Here is a 27,743-nt window from a genome sequence, read left to right on the forward strand (position 1 = left end):
GGTCTATCAGAGACAATACCTTTAAGGCAGATTAAAACAAATAAAACACATTGTGTGTTCTCTTCTACATTTGAAAACAATTATAACACATTATGTTTCTTGTCCTTGTGCTAAATCGTTAAAGAACTATTGAAGATTTCCGAGGCTGAATCTCTGACAAATGCCAAACGTCGAACCAACTTTATATCAGTAAACCGGGAGGCTTGTGACTGTCCCACAGACTGCCAAGTAAATGACACTGTCAAGGTCCAGAAACGTATGAAAGACATCGTCAGAATAGTCCATCTGCCATCAGTGGTTCAACCGTAACGTTCTGAAGCGACAAGAATACTTTTTGTACGCGAATAAAACAAAAATAACGACTTTATTCAACAATTCGTCGTCTCCGCATCACCGTAGCACCATTTTGGAGAAAAACCGCTGAACGTCAACAACGTATGTGTCAGCCGCACGATACGTTTTCTACGTTTATTTATGCTTTGATTTGAACGAAAACAGCGCATCCGTGCAGCGCGGCTGACACAGAAGAGCGTACGCTGCTTGCGTCAGACAGTGTTGGGGGTAACACATTACAGGTAACGCAAGTTACATAATCAGATTACTTTTATCAGATTACTACAAGTAATGCATTACTTTTTAAATTTACAAGAAAACATCTACTTATTTGAAAACAAGTTACTTTTTCAAATAAGTTACACCAGTTAACACACCAACACACATGTCCTTCAAGTGTTCAATCCCGTTTTATTAACCAATATCTTTGCTGCTGACCTTCGATGATCCAGTTCCCTTGTAAAGGTGTTAGCCAATCATAACAGAGCACATTTACCAAGATATAGGAGGCGGCAAGAACAGCTTGTTTCAGGATCAGAAGGTCAGAGAAAGTTGAAAGAACATCATGAAAAACGAAACACTTGGTTTGCACATTTCTAAGGCCTCTATATTATCAGCATGATCCAAAAATGATCCACAATCTACTACATGCCTTACACTCTTAAAAATTAAAGGTGCTTAAAAGGTTCTTCACAGTGATGCCATAGAAGAACCATTTAGTACAGCTCCATAAAAACATCCTTTAGGTCATTATACACCTGTCATTTTTGCTGTGAATTTTTTTTTTGTTGCTCATTTTATGTTGTTAATATTATTTCTATACTGTTATAAAGATCTCATTGACTTACATTACAAGCAATCAGAATTTCATCTAAATTTTCGGGGTAAATTTATATCACTAAACTGCACCAAAATGCATATTTAACTCAGTTTGGGCCTCTGAATATAACCAATGTGTTTTTTTGTTTCTTTCTTGAGAACAAGCTCCATATTATCTTATATATCACACTAGCTATATGAGCCGTAAAAGCCTGATGCATCAAATATGATCAAAAAAAAAATTTTTTTTAGTACATCCCCAAGTTATGCAGAGGTCAGACAGATTTGACCGCAATATCAAAAAGAAGATACTATGTCTATTTTTTAAGCAATCGATAGCAAAATTTTGGAAGAAATAGTGCAGCACCTAAAATCGTCAACCTGTTATCTTGACACACTTCCCACATCTTTTTTCAAAAGGGTGCTTAACCATTTGGAAGCAGATCTCTTAGAAGTGGTGAACGCCTCACTTCTTTCTGGGACGTTTCCAAACTCCCTGAAAACTGCAGATGTTAAACCCCTTCTGAAAAAGAGCAATCTTGATAACACCATGTATAACCATTTTCTATTCTTAACTGTTTTAAATTCATTTTAAGCCTCTTAAATCCATTTTTAAATCATTTTCAAAGTTTTTAAATTCCTTGTTTTATTGTTGTGATTATTTTTTTATTATTATTTTCTTTTCTTTTATGTAAAGCACTTTGAATTACAATTGTGTATGAAATGTGCTATATAAATAAACTTGCCTTGCCTTGCCTTAGATGATTTCATTTGTAAGGCTTTGCAGGGTTAATATATTTTGTTCATGAAAACATGCCTTTTATTTGTTTCCACTGAATGCGATTTATCAACGTGAATGGACTTGTTTTATATTTGTTGTTTACTTATTTGTCCTTAAAAGTAGGAAAAGAAATGAGCAATGGTATGCTTTAGTTTTAGTGATGCCTTACACTTTGGAAATCCACTACAGTCTGATCTAGATGTTGCGTCATTCTGGTGATATACTGATTTGTGTAGTGATATTGAGCTCATGGTTGTGAACATCAACTATAAGTTTGAAGACAAACCTGTGTCTCGCACAACTTCCACAACTCTCAAAGCCGTGTTTTCATGTTAAAACACCATTGTCTTCTAAAAGATTTCTGTCTACTGAAGTTTATAGCTTCAGTCTACTCTGAGTTTGAGTCTGAGTTCATTGCAGCACATTTTAAAGACTGAGCCACGCTGTACAGTGGCTAAATAAGCCATTCAGAGTGTAATGGTGTAATGGTGATGATAGCATGCAGATTAGTGGTTGAGGTAATGATTATCTTCAGTACAGTAGAAATAGACTGTGGTCCAGCCTGAGACCATGAGCATAGACCAGATCCAAGGCCACATTTAGGTGCATCATCAAGAGGACACAGCATCTATCATGAAATGTAACCTTTAGTTCTAAATAACTATTCTTTAAGTCTATAATGCAAACGAACCAGTTATTACCACTATATTGCTTTTTACTACTTCAGTGACCAATTATATGCAGTTTGACTGGGCTGAAGGTGGGTTAAATCTCTTGACAGCAAATTTTATGTGCTTAAATTTCTGTTTGCCTAAAGGGAGTGTATTTAGACTTTTTCCTCAGACTTCTCATGCTTTAATATGACTTTAGCATACTTTTTAAAAGGGTACCTATCGCAGAAATAATATACTTTATGTAATATAATATTATGACTAACTAAATGTAATGTTTTTGGACACTTCATTGCATGTTATTTAGTAAACTTACAAGTGTTTTGTTTTAACAACTTAAGTATGACTTAAGTACATCTTTATATGTAATTTCATCATTCGATAATGAAATATGGTTAAAGTACAGAATGTACTGACAAGCATTTATGGTAAACTAAAATATACTTTAATGTCATTTCTATTGAAACTTCTGTGTCATCTATTTGTAATTACACAATCATAATGATGAAGTTGCAATTTACAATATTGTTGTTGTTACAAATAATTTAAAATATATTAACTTTAAATGTAATATTGAATAACACTACAGTTAAAATTATAATCAGGTACTTTACATATGCTTTAGTATGTTAGTCAACATATCAAAATAAGTGTACTTCTTTTGAAAGCACAAAAAATTTTTAATTTGACATCATTGCAAAGTGCACTTTTTAAAAGTGCATAGTCATGAAAGTGTACTCTCAAGCACACTTAAGTGGCCTTTTATTTCAGCCATATATCATTGAACCTGTAAGACATTTTTAATATCTGAACTACATCACGTGTGCATTCAATATAATTAAGCACACCTGTTTCACAAGACTGTTTTCAGATTTGTCAGATTTCTTGCGCTTTAATATGGTCCGACCATTGATATATTGGTCACATTGATGTATTTACATAACCAAAATCCACTTTTGTAGGGTAGGTGCATTTTCTTAATGAGTAACTTAATGACATTATACAATTGTCCTTTAATTGTACATTTAAAAACAAAATGCTAAATGAAATAGCATAAGCTGCACAGCATGATACAATCATTTAAACAAAGCATAGAAACCAAGTAAAATACACAATAAACAAAATACTGACAGACCAACACATACAAATCCATACTTGAGGCCTGGTAAAAAAAATAATACAATTGAAGAGTCAAAATATGTTTAAATGAGCAACTAAAGAACAACTGAAATACTCCAGGCGCCTGTTTGCAGAGCTACTGCAGCATCTTTGGATGTGTTTGAAATCTACAGTAAACATTCTAGTTAAGTTTAAGACAGGTATTTAACGCCTGGTTTCTTAATTTGTGTAAAGTGCCGAGTTCAGTTATCAGTGAATGAATCCAGCAAACTGATGGTCAGCAAATAATTCTGTAAAATAAATTAAATAGAACTGCTTTTATGCAAGTGTCCTTCCAAGGGTAACAACAGGTGTAGATCATCACATTAACCATGAACATGTTTAACATTTCACAGCCACAAAGTGTCGGGATTTCAAGCTTGACAACTGAAAAGTGCTATTTTTTCTTGCAAATGCCATTTGTTTTGATTGGTCCAGATTTCGATTTGTGTTTTGGGGCCATTCCTGGCTGATTTAATTCAGTTATAATTCTTAAGTTCAGTTCTGAAACCTTTCTGTGATCGGTCAAGATCTCTAGAAGGCAAATGTTTCTCTTTTCCAATGTTAGGCAAAGTCCTTTCAGTTCAAAAACTAGATTAAAAAAAAAAAAAAACGCTCAGCTAATGGGCCACCATCAGCCCCAGACATGACAGACTGTATATTTAATGGCTGTAATGGCTGCAATTAGATCAGAGGGCTCAGCTAATGGGCCACCATCAGCCCCAGACATGACAGACTGTATATTTAATGGCTGAGTTTTATCCAATTAGATCAGAGGATTGAAAAATATCACTGTAGACGAAAACAAGGGTGGAGTTCATGTTTGTTGCTGGCCTTTTCCAAACAGCAAATAATTATAGCTGTCGCAGGTTGCCTGTGTTATGAAGCCACAATGTGTGTTTAATAATTATTGAGTTTCTCAAGCGAATATGAATGATTCATCCTAATCTGCTGCAATATTTCATGCTCATGTATGATTTGCACTTGAGTTTTTCTGACCGCTAATCAAAACAAATGTTCAGCTTGTGAACCATAATCACAATAACATCACAACTAAGCTGCAATTATCCCAAATACCTTATTTCCTTATTTTAAACACTGACATCATGGTAGTAAGAAACTTACTATAGTAGATACACTATAGTAGATTAAAAATAAGTACAATTATTGGTCTTGCCTACATTAATGTGTTTACATAGTATTTTACATAGTAATGTTGCATTATAGTGCATTAAATATGTGCATAAAAATGAATACAATATAAATATAGATATAAACTTGTAACACAGAAATTGTTATAATCTTCCAGTAAAGCTAGTTAGTCATGTTTTTATTTTAATTTTGTTCTTAATGTGTCCATGTGTCACTCTGAGGGCCATGTTTTTCTTGGAGTGGACGGGCTTCGGGAGATTGCTTTAGATGACACCTGAACAAAGAACAAACACAAAAGTTATGTTACCACATTATAATATAATGCTAATTATATATTATATACAGATTATATATAATCTGACCGCCATCAATTCGTAGCAGTGAATGATATCGATCACAAGTGCAGTATGGAGTACCTCAAGGCTCAGTACTAGGACAGTTACCCTTGGGAGATATCATCAGGAAACACAGAGTTAGCTTTCACTGTTATGCTGATGATACTCAGCTCTATATTTCTTCGCGGCCCGGCGAAACATACCAATTTGAAAAACTAACGGAATGCATAGTCGATATAAAAACTGGATGACGAATAATTTCTTACTGCTAAATTCTGAAAAAAGAGAGGTGTTAATTATCGGACCAAAAACCTCTGCATGTAATAACCTAGAACACTGTCTAAGACTCGATGGCTGCTCTGTCAATTCTTCATCATCAGTTAGGTGTGCTATTTGATAGGAATCTTTCCTTTGAAAGCCACGTTTCTAGCATTTGTAAAACTGCATTTTTCCATCTCAAAAATATATCTAAATTACGACCTATGCGCTTAATGTCAAATGCAGAAACGTTAATTCATGCGTTCATGACCTCAAGGTTAGATTATTGTAATGCTTTATTGGGTGGTTGTTCTGCACGCTTAATTTAATTTAAAAAATGCTAAGTACATACAGTAACTTTCTTATATCGTTCTTATTGTGAACGATTAATCGGTGCCTGAAAACACAATAATTGTCAAAAAAATAACATGCTCTGTCTTTTTATTCTGATGTGAATTAGGCTGCATGGGCTATTGGACAAAATTAAAGAGTAGCCAAACAGCTATAAGGCATTGGTCTCAAACTCAATTCCTGGAGGGCCACAGCTCCAACCCTAATCAAACACAGCTGATCCAGCTAATCAAGGTCTTCAGGATGACTAGAAACTTCCAAGCAGGTGTGATTTGGAGCTGGTTGGAGCTAAACTCTGCAGAGCTGTGGCCCTCAGGGATTGAGTTTGAGACCACTGTATTAAGGCCTCGTTTCCATTCACATCTGGCTCCATTCTGGTAACACCCGCTTTCATGACCCAAATCAATTCCAAACTGCTGTCTCGCCCTGCATTTTTCTGAATAAATATCCTATTTCACATTCATCACTTAAACAAGTCTTGTAAAGTGTAATTAAATTGCCGAAATCCATGTGTTTGGTCAGTGTGAGAGGATTCTTACATCTGCCTGTGTTTTCGAGTAGTTCATGTGAGCATACAGTAGAACAGCAATATCATTGTGGGACGCCTCCAGAGCAATGGAGAGAGCATTACTGCCATCCTGGAGGAAAGAAGTCAAAGAGCATGGATTTACACATAATGCATTGTTAGACTGGATGCTTTAACACTGGATGCCAAGTCCAGCAACATTTAGGGTGTGACCTGTTTTTCTGTTACATCATTATCTGTAAAACAGAGTACAACTTCCTGCTATAATGGAACAAGTGACTGCACTGGATTTCAAGAATACACATGTAGAACTAGTATATTCGCCTGCCTTTGATTATTAGTATGACCGCCACTTTAATCGTGGCTTCATTTTAGGCTGCAGTTTTATGCAGAAACAGTACATATTTTAGTGCCATGTACATTTTCATCATGGTTGTATGAAGGTGGTTCTGCTTGTGATGAACTCACATTGTCCACGACTGAAATGTCACACCCCGGCTGCTCCAGCAGTAAGGACACAATCTCAGGCCGACCATGTTCACTCGCACACATCAGAGCAGTAGAGCCCTCGTCATCCTGGATGTTCACATCAGCAGCGCAGTCGAGCAGCGCTCGCACCATCTCCTGCCGCCCGTGACTCACGGCCAGCATCAAAGCCGTCTGTCCCGCCTAACCACAGACACACACGCTCAGCTGGACGGCAATCAGCACTTTCATTCATTTACACTCTTATAATGCAATTGTCTGTTTTTATCCAAAAATGTATAAACAGTGAAGATTTTAGACACAGGCCTCACAGAATTAATTAGTGCAGTGTCTGAATTTCATTGCATTAGATACAAAATATAAAAAGTTTTCTAAGCCATTTTATTCAAGGTTTGCCTTGCTTAACTTTCTTTAAAATCAATGCCACATTATTTATTTTTTTTTATTTTTTTTAACTAATGCAATGACATCCATACATTTTTAGGTGTGACTATTACACTACCGTTCCAAAACTTAAAATTGGTAAGATCTTTAAATGTTTTTGAAAAAAGTTTCTTATGCGCAAAAATACAGTAAAATCTGTAGTATTGTAAAATATTATTACAACTGAAAATACTAGTTTTATACTTTATTTTATTGTAAAATGTAATTTATTTTTGTGATCAAAGTTGAATTTTCAGCATCATTACTCTAGTCTTCACATGATCCTTCAGAAATAATTCTAATATGCTGATTTGGTGCTCAAGAAACATTTATTATTACTATCAATGTTGAAAAACAGTGCTGCTTTTATTTTTGTGTAAACTGTGATATATATTTTTTTCAGGATTCTTTGCTAAATTGCAAGTTCAGGAGAACAGCATTCATTTGAAATTGAAATCTTTTGTAACATTATAAATGTCTTTACTGTCACTTTTGATCAATTTAATGCACCTTTGTTTAATAAAAGGTTTAATACACCCCCCCCAAAAAAAAAATCTTATTTTCCCAGACTTTTGATCAGTAGTGTATGTATTCTGTCAAGAATTCTGTAAACTTTTAATTTCTTTTAGCAAATAAAAAAAAATGTTAAATTGTACACCAAGTCAAGCAAAAGAGAATTTTCACAGAGGAACAATTTTAGATTCCCCAAAGAACCTAAACTTTTCTTGTGAAAAACATTTTAACAAGAGCCCTTTTTCCACTATAAAGAACCTTTTGTGCAATGGAAGGATTCCATGGATGTTAAAGGTTCTTCATGGAACAATAGATGCCAACAAACAACCTTTAAAAGTGTAAGTTGAAATGTCATATTCAAATTAGCAGAGGATATAATTGCAGATGAATAACTAACTAACTGGGTGACTTACTTGGCTGGCCTTGGCATTGACGTTGCCCAGACGGAAGAGTTTCTGGACCACTGCCATGTCGTCCTCCTCCTTCACTGCTGAAAGCGCTGCCAGCATCACAGCTGTATATCCGGCTTTATTCTGCTGATCAACGTTGCACATGCCTGCGCACGAACACATCCACAACTGAGGTTTTGTAACAATGTCCCGAACTGTTGGACAACTCAGCTCATTAGCATATAACTTTGGACTTTTGGATGTTAAAGGTTCTTCATGGAACAACAGATGCCAACAAACAACCTTTAAAAGTGTAAGTTGAAATGTCATATTCAAATTAGCAGAGGACATAATTGCAGATGAATAACTAACTAACTGGGTGACTTACTTGGCTGGCCTTGGCATTGACGTTGCCCAGACGGAAGAGTTTCTGGACCACTGCCATGTCGTCCTCCTCCTTCACTGCTGAAAGCGCTGCCAGCATCACAGCTGTATATCCGGCTTTATTCTGCTGATCAACGTTGCACATGCCTGCGCACGAACACATCCACAACTGAGGTTTTGTAACAATGTCCCGAACTGTTGGACAACTCAGCTCATTAGCATATAACTTTGGACTTTATTTAAAGCTTGAACTTCCGTTTCAAAAGCAACAAGTGAATATGAGTAATATCGGTTGTGAATTCCAAGAAACTTGATAGATAAAAAGTGATAACCGGACATCACTCATGTAAACATGCAAAATAGTTAGGTCATGTGACAACCGTAGTATGCACTATATAATAAGCTGCATTCTAAATGCAACAACAAAACATTACTTTGCTTACCATTAAAGGGATCATGAACTGAGAAACCAAAATTCCCTTGATCTTTTGACATATAAGAGGTAATTGTACTATAAAAACATCCTGTAAGTTTCAGAACTCAAAACTTTCTCGTTAGTCTAAAAACAGCTTATATTGAAGCCAGTCTGCCAAAACGACAGCTTGTGGAATGTACCACTCTATGATGTAATAGTGTGGATAAGCACCGCCTTCACAGGATTCGTTTACCGCAGATTCGTTTACAAACAAGGCACAATTCTAAAAGAGGATGCTGTGCTGACTATATTGGCTACGATGTCGCACCACACAAGTGTGAGTAACTGTATTCATTATGTGATCACTATTGCTTTGTCTGTTATTACAGATCATTTGATATGCACTGAGTATTTATGCGTTTTTAACCTAAATCACAGCAGCGTCCATCTGTAGACTGTCAAACATATATAACTGCTAGCCAATCATAGCACTTCCGAATCTACAATCTGCCACGCCTATTCAAACAGAGTGTTCTGATGAGGGGGGTTAAAACAGGACAGAAAATAGCCTATTACTTCTAAATTATGATGTTTTTTATGTTAAAATCTTGATAACATTATAAGTGGACCTCAGAGAACAGTACACAATAAAAACCAAAGGCAGTTCAAGACCCCGTTAAGTATTGAAAAAACCAGCATATGCTGGTTAGGTATGTTTTGACCAGTCGGACCAGTTTAGGACCAGCACATGACCAGCTAAGGACCAGCTTAAACCAGCTAAGGACCAGCATAAACCAGCAAAGGACCAGCTTAAACCAGCTCAAACCAGCATCCCAGCTTCAAAACATACCTAACCAGCATATGCTGGTTTTTTCAACAGGGGGTGCATTTTCCCACGGTTTATCCAATTACATTGCTTGTTACAATGTTATTCTGATGTGTCCTAAAGAGCTACATTCTATTAACCTGTGTCAAGCAGTAGGTCCACCACAGTGAAGTTGGAATGGGAGACGCTGTAGTGTAAGGCAGTGTTGCCATTGCCATCGGTCATGTTGACTATGTGCTCCAGCAGGACGGGGGAGACCTCTGAGAAAGCCATCAGGTAATTTGACACACGTGACAGCTGGGCCATCTTTGCACTGGATACTCTGAACCACTCCATCTGAACGCTATGAGTGCTGGACAACTGCGTTAGACATGTTAACAGAACAACATAATGGTTAAGTTTGGCTGGAATGTAATTTGAAATGATACATTTCTAACTACAATTTGAGTAAAATGTCATTTGTGTGATTTGTTCTCACCACTTCTTTACTCTTCACTGATTTCGCTCCGTCATTAAGGTGGTTCTTCAAAATTAGACAAGCCTCACGCATTTTGGCACTTAGTTCAAACCTGTAAGATAATCTCCATTTATTGCTTGCGTTCATTACATCATAGCCATGAATCATGATTTTCTAAAAAATAAATATCTCTTGTACAAGATGAGTCATTTTTGGTCCGCAAGAGAAAGACCTCAAATATTTAAACGTGTACATCTGCTAAAAGTACACTTTTAGATGTACGCTACCATATAGATGATTTTAACAATTTAACAGTTTTCTGTTATGTGAACTTTTAGTCATCACCAAAATCTGCATGCACTTACTTTTCCTTCACTTTCTCTTCCTGGTCCATTGAATCTTCAGTCCCAACTGGCATGTTTTCATCACTGTCGGTTTCATCCACATTTATATTCATCTCTTCATCAGATGTGTCCTCTAGAGCTTCCCCTTCTTCCACACTGCTGTCTGAACACGCACCAGCCTCACTTCCATCTGAGGAACTCTCTTCATCCTCTTCCTCATCCTCTTCACTAGAAGTTGACTCGTATCTGAAAGAATTTAGGAGGAGAAATTCGGTATAATTGGCAGTCTGACCTCAAGTTGAAAGATTTATATAAGAAATAATGACAAAATGGAGAGTTACAGTTCAAAAAACAGATTGAAAGAGCCATGTTTGAAGCCAGTGATATTATATGCAGTTGTTACTTGGCAGGATAGTTATTATTGTTGTCATTAACGATAATATTTTTAATTCGTAAATCAAATTGACTAGTTTTAGCATATTACTGTTGTTACCACTTTATAAAAGCAATAAGCCATGGGACGCAGGCTGTGACAGTCTGTTACTACAGTAATGGTATTTCGTATTGTGCCAATATGTCCTTTTTAAAAAAAATCTGCTCTAGCAACTCACCCTCCGTTTAGAATTCCAACAAACTTCAGGCTCTTTTTGCCACCGCTGGAAGCTGCGCCAGCACCACTCCCATCCTTCCTCTTCATGATAGATTTCAGAGGGCCTGCAGCTTTTTTGCCAAGAAATCATTTTTAAAGGGATTTTCCTATGGATAACCTTAAAAATATCTCTTATACAGATTGATTTAATGTCAACATGTAACAAATGTTACTTAAGCCCCGTTCACACCAAGAACGGTAACTATAAAGATAACGATATTAGCGTCCACACCAGTGAACGATATCATCTGTTTATTCTAAGCACACGTGCGTCTGCCGCTTTAAATTCTCGAGCTCCTTATAGCAGGATGGATTCTGATTGGCTGTCAATGTCTGTATCGTTCATCAGCTGGAAAAAATTGTTCTGAAAGTGATTCCAACGATATCGTTTCTCTCTGCCTTTATCGTTATAGTTGTGGTGTGGACCCTGCTATTCTTTAATATTGAGAACGATTTTTAGAACTATATCTTTATCGTTATCTTTATAGTTATCGTCCGTGGTGTGAGCGGGCCTTTAGGCTTATAAATTCTGGATTGACTGATTCATGCCGTAGTCTGTATTACATGAATTCCAACCAGCTTTATATTACTGCATAAATGCAAGGTTCTGTCATGAAACTCTAGATGGTGCAGGCCGATAGGTTCCACCTCAATCTGAAATAAATACATTCGCATGGGGCAACTGATTGGTTCTTTTCACATCAGCAGCCAGTGAGCTGCTGCTCAACATTCAAATACTTGGCTACTGTTTGCTGTAGCAGTTGCAGCACACTTCAGAAACCCTCCACCTCCCCAGCTCCACCTGTATAGATCTGCTACGGGGTGATTTCATGTATGTTAAACATGGGGGTTATTTATTATATGTTATATGTGCAGCGGAAGTGTTTCTTACATGCTCACCGCAGCATGGATGTGGATGTATTGATCTATTCCGCCAAGATCAGATGCATTAACATTGCCATGTATATTACCATGCTAAACTCTCCGAGATTTGTCATGACAGAACAGCATTTATTACTGCGTTAAGTACTGGCAAAATGTTAGAAAGGCTGTATTACCAACAACAGTAGCACTACCAAGGCAGATTAACATTTTAATTAAAGATTAACAAGGTGTTTTTTTTTCTTCAAATATTTGTGCACAGTATGACTAGGAACATGCTTTATGAAAATAACAATGCTCACCCTCTGCAGATATCGTCTGTTCTTCAGCGTCTTGTGTATTATTAAGACATTCCCACTGGATACCAATGCTTACTAGCTCCACCATTTTTTCCTTTGAAGTTTCCACAGGATCTGTTTGAATGCTTTCGTCATTTTTTGAAACGTACTCCGGGTCAGTCGCATCTGGAAACAACACTCCAACTGAACAAACTTCAGGACATGTTTCCAATTGGGCATTTGCTGTCTGTGGTTTTGCTATTGTCTCTTTGTCCAGCATAATCTTGGATGCCCTCTCAATTTCTTGAGCCTTTAAAGCTTCGAGATCTTGGTTGACTTGAGTTAATCGTGTCTCGAGAACCTGGATTGACTCCTGTTGAAATTTGATAGTGTGCTGCAGGGTGTCAATTTCTCGTTCTGCCTCACTTTGTAGCCCTAGAAATGATTCTATTACCCAGACTGCCGCATCTTCTGTAGCCACTCCAGTCTGAATTGCCTCATCATGCATGACACTAGTCTCAGTCTCAATAGCTGCGTGACAAACATCAATAGTAGCTTCGACAGCAGCATCCTTGACCGCTAGGCGATTGTAGACAACCACAGTCTCAATGGGATTGTCACTGCCTACTGCTATGGATCTTTTTTCTACAGGAGTAATGGCTAGTTTCTTTATTTCCTTTTTGTCTTGTTCATCACTTTTGCATTCTGGTTTTTTATTCCAAAGTGACGGCGATGGTAGGGATCCTGGTTGGGAGGCTCCTACTGCTGCCTCAGTGGAGACTTGCAGTTGGAGCGTTGCATCAAGTTTCTCTGTTTTCTTTTGAAGTTCATTAACCAACCTTTCTTTCTCGGCACGAAGCATGGCAACTTCTCTTTCTAGAACTGGTAGTCCTTTCACTCTCTCTTCCATCTCTCTTAGCTGCCTAAGGGCGGTGGCCATCTGTTCTCGCACTGTCTGAAGCTGCCCAGGAGGCAGTGTTCCTGAGTTGGAGGCTGGCGTGCTCCTTCCAGACGTCTGAGGACTTGCTTTGGTCCAGACCCCAGACAGGGGATTCTGAACAACATGTGATATCTGTAGCATGTGGGTATCTGAAGCAAGCTGGGAAGAAGCTGGACAGAAGTCCCTATTAGATCCACCGGCTTTGGAACTCACTTTGGAAAGGTCAGACAAATTAGAGCCTAATCCGTTGGAAAACTGACTTTGCTCCTGTTGGAGCCGGAGACTAGTTTCAAGGAGAGTTCTCTCAACCCTAGGGTTACGTGGTGGAGGTGGTGGTGGCACTTTGGAGCAAGCAGGTGGACTGGGACTGATGACTGGTAATGGGGAAAGTGGTTGTGATTTACTAGGTGATGTGATGGGGTTCTGGAGAAAAGGTGGGTTAGTTTGGCCATTCTCACTGGTTGTTGAGGAAAGGGACTCAGTGGAGGTCCAGCCACTGGTTCGACCCCCAACACTTAATTTCCTCTGATACCTACGGTCACCCCGGGATCCCCTCCGAGGGTTCACATTAGCCCTACGAATGCTGTGTCCATTCTCTATTTCCTCAACATAGAGTGGAGGTCCAGCCACTGGTTCGACCCCCAACACTTAATTTCCTCTGATACCTACGGTCACCCTGGGATCCCCTCCGAGGGTTCACATTAGCCCTACGAATGCTGTGTCCATTCTCTATTTCCTCAACATACTTGAGAAAATCAAGGTCCAGCTGGAATCCGTAGGGCGTCTGTACTGAATAGGAGCCACCTTGATCTGTTTCTCCCTCAGTAGAGCTATGAAAAGGGGCACTCAGATCTGCAATGCAAACATAGCAGATGTGTTCATCTTGAAACAGTGCTATCGACCGAGAGCAGAAAAACAACTACTTACTTGGCAGTTTGGAGGTTATATGCACAGATTGGGTCATTTTATGGAGACCTTGTTCTGCCCCTCCAGAAGACAAATCAGCACACCTACAAGCAAAAGACAACATCTCAGTGCCATAGAGTCATCAAACAAATTAAGACATTGTTTGGGAGCTGCTGGTGACCCGCAACAAACTGAACCTAAAAGCATCTCTGGACCATTCCACAACAGGTATGTGGTCACTGTGAAGGTTATAAGGGTTGTTCTTTTGTCCAGTGGCCCATGGTAGTTCCTGAACTATTTATATATTGACATGGACTGATAGGTAATAGTGTTGCTGCATGTTGCATTGTATGTTTATTAGGACACTGCAATGTTAGCAACCAGGATGACACAGTTTCTAGTTGAAACATGATCTGGTCTCACATCACAGAAACTGTTGTTTTTAGACTGCACAGTCCTGAGGTTTTTATAACCACCTGGGAATTGTGGTTAGCTATCCAGCAAACTTAATAGGTAATTTGAAAACAGCTTTGACTATTCTGGCTGACAAAAAAATAAATATAGCTGCAACCCTCATAATAAGTAGGTTGCATGCCTTTTTGTACTCTATGATCTCTTTGATTTGTAGTATAATGGGTTGACTGTTAGCGTTTAGATGGTCTTTGAGCCATTCTCTGTGTTGTTTCAATGTTCACAGACATTTTTATAAACAAAAAAAAAATGCATTTAAATCACACCTGATTTTCTCTACTGTTCTAGAATTTCACTTCTGCTCTAGCTGTGTAATAAAGCTCGTTTACAATTAAAACCATGGTATTGCAAGATTATTAATTTTGTTGAAATGTTACCTACTATGTTTTGGACAATGCCATGTTTGCTCAAACGTAGGCCATAGTATATTTTAAAAGCCTTGGAGTACCATGTATGTGTATGAATATGGTAATAATAGAGTACCATGGACCAGATATCTGAGGCCAAATTATATTATAACAATTTGAATGACAAGCTGACTTGAAAAACTGACATGAATTTCAGAATGTCACCCCTTTTCTTTAATGACAGCAACACTTAAAGTGTTGTGATTGTTTTGGGTACAAAAGAAACCTTAAGTCTTTATTGGTCAATTATCCTCCACTTCCACATAGCTCTCTGATGCACAGCATCCTTCTTCCTCTGAAACACTGCAGTGCTTTCAGGACACACTGTACCACAAAAAATGAACAGGCATGCATTGAAATAACTTGTGAAAGTGAAGATATTTTGCGAATGACCTTTTGCATAAATGAGTTCACTTTGCTCAGTGACTCAAATTTGCAGACCATTCAAATTGTACAACTTTTCCAGGTTTTCACTGTGCTTTTAGACTTTTGAAGCCCACTTATCATCAAACATTATCACCGTGTCATGGCACCTCTACAATAAGTTTTGTATGGAGATGTTACGGTACATTCAACGGTAGAAAACACACACATTACATTTTATTAATACTACATATCCTGCACATTCTTTATGATGCTTAATTTCAATACCAGTGGACAGAGCAGGTCATGGAAATACAGTTAAAACACACACACACCCTCACAGAGGAGGGGAAGCATGTTGTACATAACTGTTTTCACAGAGCCCCAGGCACATTCCACCAGACACTTCCTATTTCACACAGTGCTAATGTGACCAAGCTCGGACATGTCAATCCAACACAAAGACTCCACCAGGGTGGCGAACGGCTCGAATGCAGGATATAATGAGAAGACTGTTAGGCCAAGGGGAAAAACAGAAGCACTACAGTGGTTTAAGTAGTGTTGGCGAAGACTGCGTCTAATTAAAAGCATACTGCGTACCGTTTGATCGCATTTAACAGGCCAAAGCTGCTTTTTCCACTGACTGAGCAAAGTAATGGTACCACTTGGAGACTGAACCCAAATGCTTCAATATGTTTTGCATTGGAGAGACTGGATGTGGTGCAATGCAGCTGACCAGGTTTCCAGTCTCTGAGACTACAGTCTAGCCTGTCAACTCACAGCGTGATGTCTTGATTTGCGGCTCGCAGGACTTCCCCGTCCTTCCAGCTGTGAGCTGAGATGTATCACTGTGTTTGCCTGCTGGTAAAAGCCTAATTACAAGGAAAGAGGGGAAAAACACATTCCTGTGTACCTCCTGCGCCTCTTAACCAGCATGCTACAAACATGCCAGGATCACAAAAACAGATTTAAACGTTTACACTACAAGACGAACGTTTGGACACACCCTCCCATTCTTTATTATTACAGTTTTCCACATTTTCAAAACTACAAAATGATAAAAATGGAAATATGGGGATTATGTATATATAATACATATATAGGCAAAGTTTATATATGTCAACTACACTAATTTAAATTAGAAGCCTTAAGAATTTTAAGAAGCTGAACAGTATAAACTGTATAAAGAGTCTAAATGCTTGACTGTTACTGTATATCATCCATTTCAGAGCTTCTCACGTTAAATCAAAAGAAATCAGTGTTCAAACCCTGTACCTTTCATTCAGTTCTGGTCCATAAAAGTAAGAGCTTTGTGAATCACATTCACCACTTTGAACATGGGAACAGTGACTTCTCAGAGCAGGCAAATAACTCGAACAAATCTTCCACTGTGGCGTTGTCTGAATGGGACTCATGTTTTGAAAGTGACCTCATAGCACTCCCTCCCATTTTCCTGCAGAGGAAGCAGGAGGTCTCTATTCGCATTATATGTTATGTGAACTCTGCAGGCTGAGCAAAGACACATCTTATTTAAAAAAAGGGCAGTCCCATAAAAAAAAAGCTTTGCAGAGCTTTCTGACGCCCACCTTACAGCACTGTCAGGAATTTGTGTGCAATCACATGACTTAAAGGAATAGTTTGCCCCAAAAAATTAACATAATGTGTCATCATTTGCGTACATCCATATTGTTCCAAACCCATGTGAAATCATATGATGTTGCTAAAAAGAACATTATTTTGTGTATTTGGTGTTAATGAAATGTGTTTATGCGGTTTAAGGTTCAAAAAACACATTATTTTCCGTGCGTTGCATTGTTTTAACTAGTGTCACAGCCAGTGCAGCAACACAGCTGCTCTTTCCTGAAGGGAAGTGGGTCTGATACGGCCCTAGGGTCTCCTGGAACAGCAGCCATTGTCTTTCAGGACAGTGAGTGCTAGACAGTTGATCAATGCAGCAAAAGCTGTTTCCTCAAGGACCAGGCAAGGAAAAATAAACAAGGAAACGAAGCACATGCACATGCTCTAAAAACAACATCCCAGTGACATCAGCTCATTTTTCAGGATAGAAAAGACAATGTATAAAGTTCTAGATGCTGCAGGATGTATGATCACATTTTAAAGAACAAAACATGCTATCCAGTGAACATCAGTTGCTTTTATCTTGGCTAAGGACTCAGCTGCTCGGATCGAGTTGGGCAGGTCATTCCACCAGGAGGGAACAGTTAAGGTAAAAGTCCATGAAGGTTATTTTGTGCCTCTTCGGGATGGCACTACAAAGTGCCCTTCACTTGCAAAATGCATATTTGTAAACATTTCTTCTTTCTTGTACAGTTTGTATACCAACAAGGTTAATACCATTCATTTATTTTCCAACAAGAGGCTTGGTCACCAAATACATAATGTAATTTTTATGTTTATTTAAATTTCAGATTTCCATTAATAAGGGGGTTACCATATATTGACATAAATAGTGAAAATGAGCTCAACATAGTTTCCACAATCAACCCCCCTTCATGTAGAATAAAACAACTTTTTTTTTAAATCTGCTATGAGTGTTAGTCATTTGAATTAGATTTGTCAAAATCATTATTTAGTTCTGTTGGTGTAAAATTTTAGTAAATGGAAAACACCACTTAGTGCACTTAAAAAGCCTGATGGAGACCATCTGCCGTGACACAGTTCAGTGAATAACAGCAACATCCTCCCATTGTTTCTAAAAGCTGCTTCAGAAGATGGACTCTTCCTGTGAAAAACAGCTGATCACATTTTAGGGCAGTATAAACAGATTCTCGAGGCCAGTAGCGGTCACTGGCACATTCATTATTTAGTGGTGCGTTCTTGGGCAAACATCACCATTAGTACTGCTCATATTCAAACATACAGCTTGTATGAGAAGTGTGTTATTATTTAGCTTCATAAAAGTTCAGACTTGTGGTTTCAACAGAATGACAGATATTTGTCTACACTCTTAAGAGCCCAAAAAGAACGAGGCTGGTCTGTATTAGACTACAATCTATTCTCCATATGTGCTTGTTAAGCAAAACCATCCACATATCAATTGCTTTGATACTTTGTATACATTTTTGTGTTTATATTTAACATGACAAACCGATCAAGTTTAGCTCTGTGAATTAATGAACAGAATGTCCTGTTCTTTATCTAGCACTTGTTCAGCTGTGTTTGTGTGTCTGGGGTCTCTGGCCGTGTCAAGCAGAAGGTTGGTCTCATAAGAGTCTATTTGCGATTATCAACTTGATCCTGTCAAAGTCAAGAGTAGCTCTGCCATAACCGTACATGACAGTATGTTTCTTCCTCTTCATACACTGTAAAAAAAAATCTGTGACATTTACGGTAAAATACCGGCAGCTGTGGTTAATTATATGAAGTGACAAGTGGTGTGGGAGAGAAAGTTTGGGTAACACTTTGGTTTAGGGAACAATTGTCACTATTAGTTGCTTAGCATGCATATTACTAGCATATGGACTGTTTATTAGTACTTATGGCTACAAAATGATATAAAAGATTTAATAGCTAATGTAATAATTTCTGTTCTGCTAAACATTCGGATAACTTCCCGTGGAAACGAATCACCCTTCACTGACTTTCATTGAATTCCACTATATGACTGAACTTAGACTGTCTTCTTCTCAAGCTTGTATATTACAAATATTGTTGGCTCCTTGACAAATTGGTTTTGTTCCTCTTTTCTATAAAAGGCCACGGTTTTGGTTAAAAGTGTCAGCTGCATAAAAATACATATTCTGTCACAAGAACAGATAAACACTAACAAAACAAAACAGAAAAACTTAAATCTGGATCCACCAAAATCAAAGTGTCACAAAGCAAGGCCAGACACAACAGGTAAGTGCAAATCAGGATGGTTTATTGACTGGGTAAGGGGATGACTGGAATAGGTGTGTTAAAGGCAGGTGAGTGTCAACACAGTGAATGGTTCCAGGGTGCTTATCTGAGTTCTGATGGTGAGGATCGGATGCCGGTTACGTTGGAGATCGTGGAACAGTTTCCAAGGAGTCGTTGGAGGATCGCGGGAGGAACAGCAGGTAATTCGTTCTAGGAGAATTTGGCAGAGAGAGTCCAGAGAAGTTCGTAGGAGTGAACGGTAGACCGGACAGTGAGTGACTGTGCTGTGTGTGTATTTGTAGTGTGGCTTGATTGGTGACAGCAGGTGCGGGTGATCAGAACTCAGGTGACTGTGATCGGGTAATTATCCTGGATGGTGACTGAAGTGACTGTGATGAATCCCTGACACAAAGCTAGATTTTACAAATGAATTGCAGAACATTTTTATATTTCCTATGCTGATTCAGGCACTAACTTTGTTTGTCACGTGCTAATTGGTTTAACATTTTCAGACAGAGCTCTGTCTGCCAGCCCGTTCAGTATTATCCACATACCGACAAATAATGTGATTTAGAGGAAGGGAAAGTCTCCAGAACATGCTGCAGTGAACACTGCAGGCTCTATTCGCCTGTAAACAACTTATACATTATCCACAGAACAAATATATTCTGTCATGGAAGCGAGTCAAATCATGTCCCACTAATTAACTATATTAGATTAAAGATGAGAATGTATTAGATCACATTTAATGGTGTTACAGTGCAAAGCTGCAAAGGCCAGCTATAGTGTGGGCTGGGATGGAACCATAACTACTATTAATATCTTTATTAACGTGATCACATGGACTACATAGGCATCTACCAAATCCTCATCACTGCATCAATAATCTACCATTTCAGACCGAACTTTGTCAATCACAAGGCGTTGTATATACATTTCTGAAAGTCATCTGAATCTAATTCTTTGCACAAATGTATTCCACTTTATCTATATGTAGATGAGTAAGGGTGAATGGTGGAGGGGCGACCCAGACTGTAAATAGAATCATGAGACCTGAAGCATGTGATTCTTTTAGCGTTTCGGAGGCAAGTTCAATTTTCAAGCTACAGAACTGTTTTGGGGCAACAACAATATAATGTATTGTTAATAGTAGTTTTCTCTGCTGAGATCAGTAGATCAGGATGATTTGATTAATGAAAAGGTCGTGAAATGTCATATTTTGTGCCCTTTCTTTGTTGAGAAATCTGAACCGTGGCTCAATTCAGAGATTCGACGTTTAAGACAAGCTTGTAGAAAGGCTGAGCGTAAATGGAAAAAGGACAATTTACATATTTCATTTCAGTTGTTTAAAGAAAGTTTATTGGTTTATCAGAGTGCTGTTAAGTCTGCTAAAAATACATATTTTTCTAATCTAATCATGGAAAATCACTCTAGACCTAAAGTTTTATTTTCAGTCATTAATTCTGTTGTGAACCCCCCGGTTACAATGTTTACTGCTTCTGAGGCTCTATGTGAAAGCTTTTTGAGATTTTTTATTGATAAAATCTCCAATTTGAGACATAACATATGCCCTTCTCATACTGAACCCTCTATCCTGTCAATGCACTTTGCTTCTTGGGATGTTTAGAGGGGATCGTGCTTTTTCAGTGGTTGGGCCGCGGCTGTGGAATAGACTCCCTTTAGAGATTAGACTTGCCCCTTCTCTGTCCACTTTTCAATCTCTTTTAAAGGGGTCATATGATGCGATTTCAAGTTTTCCTTTCTCTTTGGAGTGCGTTTCTCTTGTGTTATTAATATATTTACTTATTTTATTATTAAGGCGAGACCCTGTTTAATTGTGTAGCTGTGCAGATTTTTATATTCTTTTTACTATTTTGAATTTCTGTACAGCACTTTGGTCAGCATTGTGGCTGTTTTATATGTGCTATATAAATAAACTGAAACTTGAAACTTGTTTATATTGCATTCATTTGTTTGATTATTTATTTATTTATTGCATTCCAAGTACAACACAAAGACATATAATTTGAGTATGCATGGTGGTACAAAACAGGAGGTAAAATGTCACATTTTAAAAGTCACATTTTTGTTCTTTTTCAACACTATAAGTTTGAACTTTCATCATTTTTGCCATCCTGTTACCAAATTTAGGGAACAATTAAATGCAATTTAAAACCATTTTATTTATTAATAAACATAAAAACGAAATCAGCTTAAAGGTTTTAACAGGATAAAAGTATTTAAGTGAAATGTAAAAAAGCTACAGGTTCAACGCTTCATTGCTAGTTTGGTGTTTTTTAGCCTATTTTGATCTACATTTCCCATTAATACAATATTTTGTATACAAAAACTTTATCGGGTTATATAGCTGAGCTCGATGTAGGCCTACTCAGTGAACATTACAGCTAGGTTGTGTACAAAAACTGAATGGATTTTCGTTTATATAAGATAGTTAATAGTTCTATCTCCCCTAAGACCAAGGAGTTTACAAACAAACAAACACTAATTAGGGAAGCAATATGTACATGGATGCACCACACACCGTATTGATTAGACACAGATATACATCTTGAATTTGTTGAATATAATGCCAAGTATCCAATTAAGCTTTGTTCTTCTGCAGAAATGTACAAATGCTATTCCTGTTACCTAAACGCGCGCCGCAGACATAAACTCCCGTATCACGCACTGCGTTACAACACACTCGAACACAACGTTATAGCAGTGACAGTTAAACCTTATCATTGTAAAGCTATGTTGTTAAACCTAAAGCTTTAACTATCATCAAAGCAAGAACAATCTGAGTAGAAACAGCGCTCTCTATACTGATAGTCCAACTATTTTCGGAAGTCATTAAACTTTGTCTTACCCTTAGGGTGACGATTGCTACTTTGTTTTCTTTTTTGCGTTATAATAATCCGGGTATGCGCTGATTTATTTTCAGCCGTCAGACGACCAGTAGTTACCGTTCATTCCGAGTAGGTAGATTATGAAGGCTCCGACTCTGCGGCGGGATCCGGTTGAAATGATCTGCTGAAGCGTATGGCTCGGGCTCATGGGCGGCGCTGGCATTGCTTTGAATGGGTGGTGCGGATTTCTTCCCATGCACCCATGTAACTGCGTCGTAATCTTCAAACTGAAGAGCTCTGCATTTAGATCCATCTGAGTCAGGCAGAAATATTCAATGTCCCAGACTGGAACTTCTTAATAATTCTTATTCACGCAAATTCTCACATATATGATCAGTGTTGGGAAGGTTGCTTTGGAAATGTAATAGGTTACAGATTACAAGTTACGCTAATATGCAATAAGTAGTGTAACTATTTCAATTACTTTATTAATGTAACTGATTACATTTGATTACTTTTCTAAGTTTCTAATGTTTTCAACTGTTAATCATTTTCAAACATGTAAACCAGGCAGGGTTAACCTTACAGTAGTGCTCAACACTGATTACTATCACTTTCGAAATCCTTTATCCCTTGAACAAAGATTATAATAATTTCATTTTAAAGCACAGCAACCACAGAATCAGAGTTACTTTGAGATCATTCTGAGTAGGGCTGCACAATTAATCGAATTTCTAATCGCGATTACAACAATTACGTAATCGTTCAAAGCGGCAATTATTCGTTCAGTTATGTTATTCTGCGTGCTTAAGATGCGTTTTTTTCTTTCTACATGTTATCTTAAGGGTTTTTCCATTGTTTTAATTTTAGTTTTAGTATAACATTATAATACCATTCATATTTTTACTTTTTTATAATTTAAAGAAGAAACCAATCCGATGTATATTTGACATTTGAGGCTTAATTCTATAGAAAAGCACTAAAGGTTTTTCAGTTAGAGTGTTTTCAGCTTGTTTATTTTCATATAAAAAATACGGCATGCAGTTGCATCAAACAATGGTATAAACATCATTCAATGTAAATTGTGATAATCGTAATTAATAATCACAATTTCAAGGGAATAATCGACAATTATGATTTTTGTCATAATCGTGCAGCCCTAAGAGGTTAAATACTGATTTAAAACAGTAACAAGAAATAGTTTAGTAGCTATACTGTTTTTGAAATCAAGGAAACACTGGCATCTAACAATGGCTTGAAAATAAAAACAGTTAATTGTACATTAAAGTATATCCATAAACCCAAATAGGAAATAAAACAGTTATCGATTAAGCATGTGTCCTATTCTGTGTCCTGGAACATTGATGTCTCATATTAGGGATGTAACGATTCACTCAACTCACGATTCGTTTGTTTGTTTTTTTACAAAATTAGGTTTAAGACAAATTATAAATAAATGTGTCCTTTTATTATTGCTTGGACAAAATGCTGCACATTTCTTTGTGAAATTGAAATATAATACTATAATAATATACTAATATAGCACTTGCATATTACTGCTCTTTTGTTGGTTTTGATTGCTTCTATTGTCCTCATTTGTAAGTCGCTTTGGATAAAAGCATCTGCTAAATGACAAAATTTAAATATAATGTAAATGTAAATAACAAAACTAAATTAACATTTTAAAACAAGCCCCAAATCAAATAAATAAGTAACACAAATAAAATAAATATCTAGCTGAAAGAGACGCAGATTCACTCTCTGCCAGCAGGTGGCGCTTCAAGCAGCTTTTCCTTGGTTTCGGCTGTAATCAAAGCAGCGCTGCACTTATGAACTTTAATATGCATTTTACAGAGGCAAGATGAAAAGAAAAAATACCATCTAAACTTTTCTAAAGACAGTAAGTTCCCCTCAGACATACATTCATATAAACTCCTACACCTAAATGAATCGCGATTTGTTTAGCATCTCAACCGATTTGAATCGTCACATATTTGAATCGATTTTCAACCAGCTCGCGGTTAATCGTTACATCCCTATCTCATATATTAAAGCAGTCACACAATTCATGAAAGAAATCAATTAAATACAAAAGTATGTGGGTGTGTGTGAAAACAAAAATCAGATGTAACCCCCTTTGTAATCATTAACATTTTCAGAAGTAACTATAATTTAATTACACATTTTTTTCCCTCAGTAACTGTAACTGATTACAACTACATTTATTTTATAATTAAATTACGTAACTAGTTACTCCCCAACACGGCATATGATACCCATCAAGTAGACAAACTGGCAGATAGATGGAGCCCAGTCAGAATAGTTACAGCTACACAGCAGGATACAGAAACATTCACATCTGTGGATGGTTAGTTATTGTAAAACTACATATGCGCACAAAAAAAAGGGCTTGGAAAAGTTTGATAAAAAGGTAATTCAAAAGTAATCTAAAAAGTAGTCAGAATACATTACCTAAAATGAGTAACCTAAATTACGTTACTAACTACAGTTGTCATCATGTAGGCTAATTTATGAGTAACGGACTACAATTTGTAACCCAGCTCTGTAGATATATAAATTACTACTACTACTACTAACTACTATTATTATTATTATTATTATTATGATTGTTGTTGTTATATAAATACTTTGCGATTTTGTCTACAAAACAGAAATTTCAAGCATTTCAACATGCGTTACTTGTAATGCGTTACCCCCAACACTGATCATTTGTCTCTCTCCCTCGGTCTAAACGGTTTAAAGTGGTTAAAAATGGTGATAGTTTGTATGTATTCCAGATTCAAGCTAAATTTGTTTCGTTTGCTTTTGATGCGACAGGTGGCGCGAGCGTCTGTAGCTCTTGCGGATGGGAGCGGTCAGTGAACCAGAGAATAAGAAAATGACTTCCGGTTCGCTGGGCCCTTCGTCGCTGCTGTAACTGACTCAGGATCAGCTTCACTCATCTACACTAGCTTCATCACAGTGAGGGATCGTTCCGTCAAAACTGATTCCGCGACAGATTCACAGCAAACTGCGATTTCACCTTGACACAAGTATGGCGTCGGCTACGAAAATGATCCAGAGGCTGAGGAAAGTACTGTCAGGGGTGAGATGAGGATGATTTTAATCGTTTATCAGTCGTAGACGCACAGACACGAGCGTATCGATGTTATATGACAACCGTTAGAAAAACGTTTAAATCGCCATGCATGTCTTTGCGTTAGTAATCAGCAGTTGATTTCATGTCTAGATAATATTTTATTTACTATGCCTACATTCATTTTTCTCTTTCGTTAACAGCAAGATCTACAGTCCAAACTACAACTTCGGTACACTGAAATTTCAAAGAGGTAGATATACTTCCCTAGAAGTGTATATTTCTCATAAATAATTGAAATGTGCTTAACTAACGTTAACTGGAACCAACGTTATACTTACATATTTTCTTATATTTATTCATATTGGGTAGCTGACACAGGTTTAGTCATTTGAACATTTGTACAAGGGAAAATGTTATTAGTTTATTCGTTTATTGTCTTATGCTCCTACAGTAACACAGATGAATTTCGTTGTCTTTGCTGTGTGTCTAGCAAAATAAAGGCTGACCTTTTTCTTTGAGGACAGTTCAGTTGTATTGCCCAGCAGCATACTTCAATCTTTAGATTTAATGCAGTGAGCTTATTTTCAAAGCACTGTTATGGTGACATTGAATGCAATCATTAATCCATGCTTCATATTTGTTTTGTTAATGTCATTGATGGTAGGACTCAGCCTCCACCTAAACTTCCCGTTGGACCGAGCCATAAATATGCGAATAACTACTACTGTCAGAGAGATGGACGCAGAGAGTCTGTTCCACCGACTGTGCTCATGTCTTCACAGAAGGCCCTGACAGCTGGAAGGTGGACTGGCTTTGCTTCATACAGATTTGTTTCAAATGTTGTGTATTGTCCATTTGTTTTAACACTTCTTTACACAAGTCACTTCAATAGAAAGTACCATTATAGGCAGCTAAGACACAATTGCTAGCTTATGTAAAAACAGTGTTATTTGCCCTTTGTGTATTTATCTTTGGTAAAATAGCATCTGCTATTAAAATAATACACTTTTTTATATTACTTTAGTTGCTATGTTCCTTGACAGTGGGTTATATTACTTGGTTTGTTTTATGAAGGTCTTACTTACTTGCTGTTGATATAGCCCCAATACATGTAATAATTCCAGTAAGTTTGTGTTTTTCCAAGCATGCTTTTTGTTCTTTTTCTGTACACATAAAACATGAAAGCTAAACTGAATGTTCTGGAACAGAATTTCTTGATATATTCATGGTAATGCTATATTATTGCTCAGTTGGCAAAATAATAGTACATGCACGCATATTGAGTTTTAACACTATAGAATTAATAAAGTGTGCACATATAAGCCTGGGTTTTAACATGATGAAATATTAAATAACACTCTATAAAAAGATTCTATTAATGTTTGAATAATTTAATTCTATGTATTATTTCTACATGTCGGTGGTAATTTGTTGATGAATGGGGTTTGAATGCTGCCTAATTGTTCGTGTTTCATGATAACCAGCTCATAAATCTCTGCATGTTTCTCTTCTGTTCACAGTGAGGCTTCTGGAAAACCCAAAGGCCCTGTTACTCCAGGGTCGCCACTGAAGGAGCTTCCACTGAGCGTTGACTAGATTTATCGTTTCAAATGTGTTCTTCTCAATAAAGGATGTGTATATACAAGACACGCATTCAGTGCACTTTTTCTGTTTATTTTATGAGAAATGTATGATCATAAGAAAGTTTTATTTATTTGTTTTCTTGTTTGAGTAAGACAACCCATTAACAATGATCATTCTTCTAATCATTCTTCCAAAGCACATCTGTATTTAAAATATGATCTAACTACTGTCTCTTCAGCAATACACAAACAGTAATTATGATAAGCATTTTGAATAATAAACTTTCAAAACACTGATTTGGCCAGCTGACATTAAATTGTATACATTAAATTAAAATTATATAAAACACATACAACCTGCCCCAGATATAAATGTGACTTGCCTCAACCAAATGCCTTGCTGTATTTCATTGTGGATTTACTGTGATCATAAAGCCACAGCTCTAGCAAAAATATAATGAGATTGGAATTTCAGTTTCCAGTTTTGATCTAGAATGTTTAAAACGAATATAAAGAGAAAACAAGCATGTGTAATCAAAGACAACTTACATGTATAATTGCATAATTATTTACAAACACGATCTGACTGAATAACACAAACGGTTGTACCTTTCCAATTTTTTAAGACATTGAGGAATGCATCATTGACTGAAAAAGTAAACCATGAACGCAGTTACGTTTCTGAAAGCTTAAATCTGGCAATGACTTAATGGTTCTAAAACTTCCAGCTGCTTTGGACTCAGACGAGGCATCCTAACAAATTAAACAGAAAGGGCCTGCATGTGCATTCATTTGAATAAAGGGCCAAATAAACGTGCGCTCCATCCTTTTGA

At 37.2% G+C, this 27,743-nt stretch overlaps 2 protein-coding genes across 2 annotated transcripts; one reads left to right on the plus strand and one right to left on the minus strand.

Moving 5' to 3' along the window:
* Positions 1-5,118: 5,118 nt before the first annotated feature.
* LOC107687117 (KN motif and ankyrin repeat domain-containing protein 3-like) lies at positions 5,119-22,407 on the minus strand. Its single transcript, XM_016484321.1, has 12 exons — positions 22,248-22,407; positions 14,298-14,380; positions 14,036-14,222; positions 12,455-13,893; positions 11,233-11,341; positions 10,643-10,867; positions 10,299-10,389; positions 9,961-10,180; positions 8,584-8,726; positions 6,853-7,053; positions 6,398-6,496; positions 5,119-5,188 (listed from the first exon to the last, which is right to left on the minus strand). The coding sequence occupies exons 2-12, from the start codon at positions 14,332-14,334 to the stop codon at positions 5,126-5,128; spliced, it is 2,814 nt and encodes a 937-aa protein (XP_016339807.1). The 5' UTR covers positions 14,335-14,380; positions 22,248-22,407; the 3' UTR covers positions 5,119-5,125.
* A 2,695-nt stretch (positions 22,408-25,102) lies between these two features.
* Positions 25,103-26,974, plus strand: ndufa7 (NADH:ubiquinone oxidoreductase subunit A7). Its single transcript, XM_016484320.1, has 4 exons — positions 25,103-25,333; positions 25,528-25,577; positions 25,992-26,129; positions 26,848-26,974. Exons 1-4 carry the CDS (start codon positions 25,283-25,285, stop codon positions 26,921-26,923), a joined length of 315 nt encoding a protein of 104 aa, XP_016339806.1. The 5' UTR covers positions 25,103-25,282; the 3' UTR covers positions 26,924-26,974.
* Positions 26,975-27,743: the final 769 nt, after the last annotated feature.

This window comes from Sinocyclocheilus anshuiensis, unplaced genomic scaffold, assembly GCF_001515605.1.
Source record: "Sinocyclocheilus anshuiensis isolate Anshui unplaced genomic scaffold, SAMN03320099.WGS_v1.1 scaffold1203, whole genome shotgun sequence".
In the NCBI taxonomy this organism is placed as follows: domain Eukaryota; kingdom Metazoa; phylum Chordata; class Actinopteri; order Cypriniformes; family Cyprinidae; genus Sinocyclocheilus; species Sinocyclocheilus anshuiensis.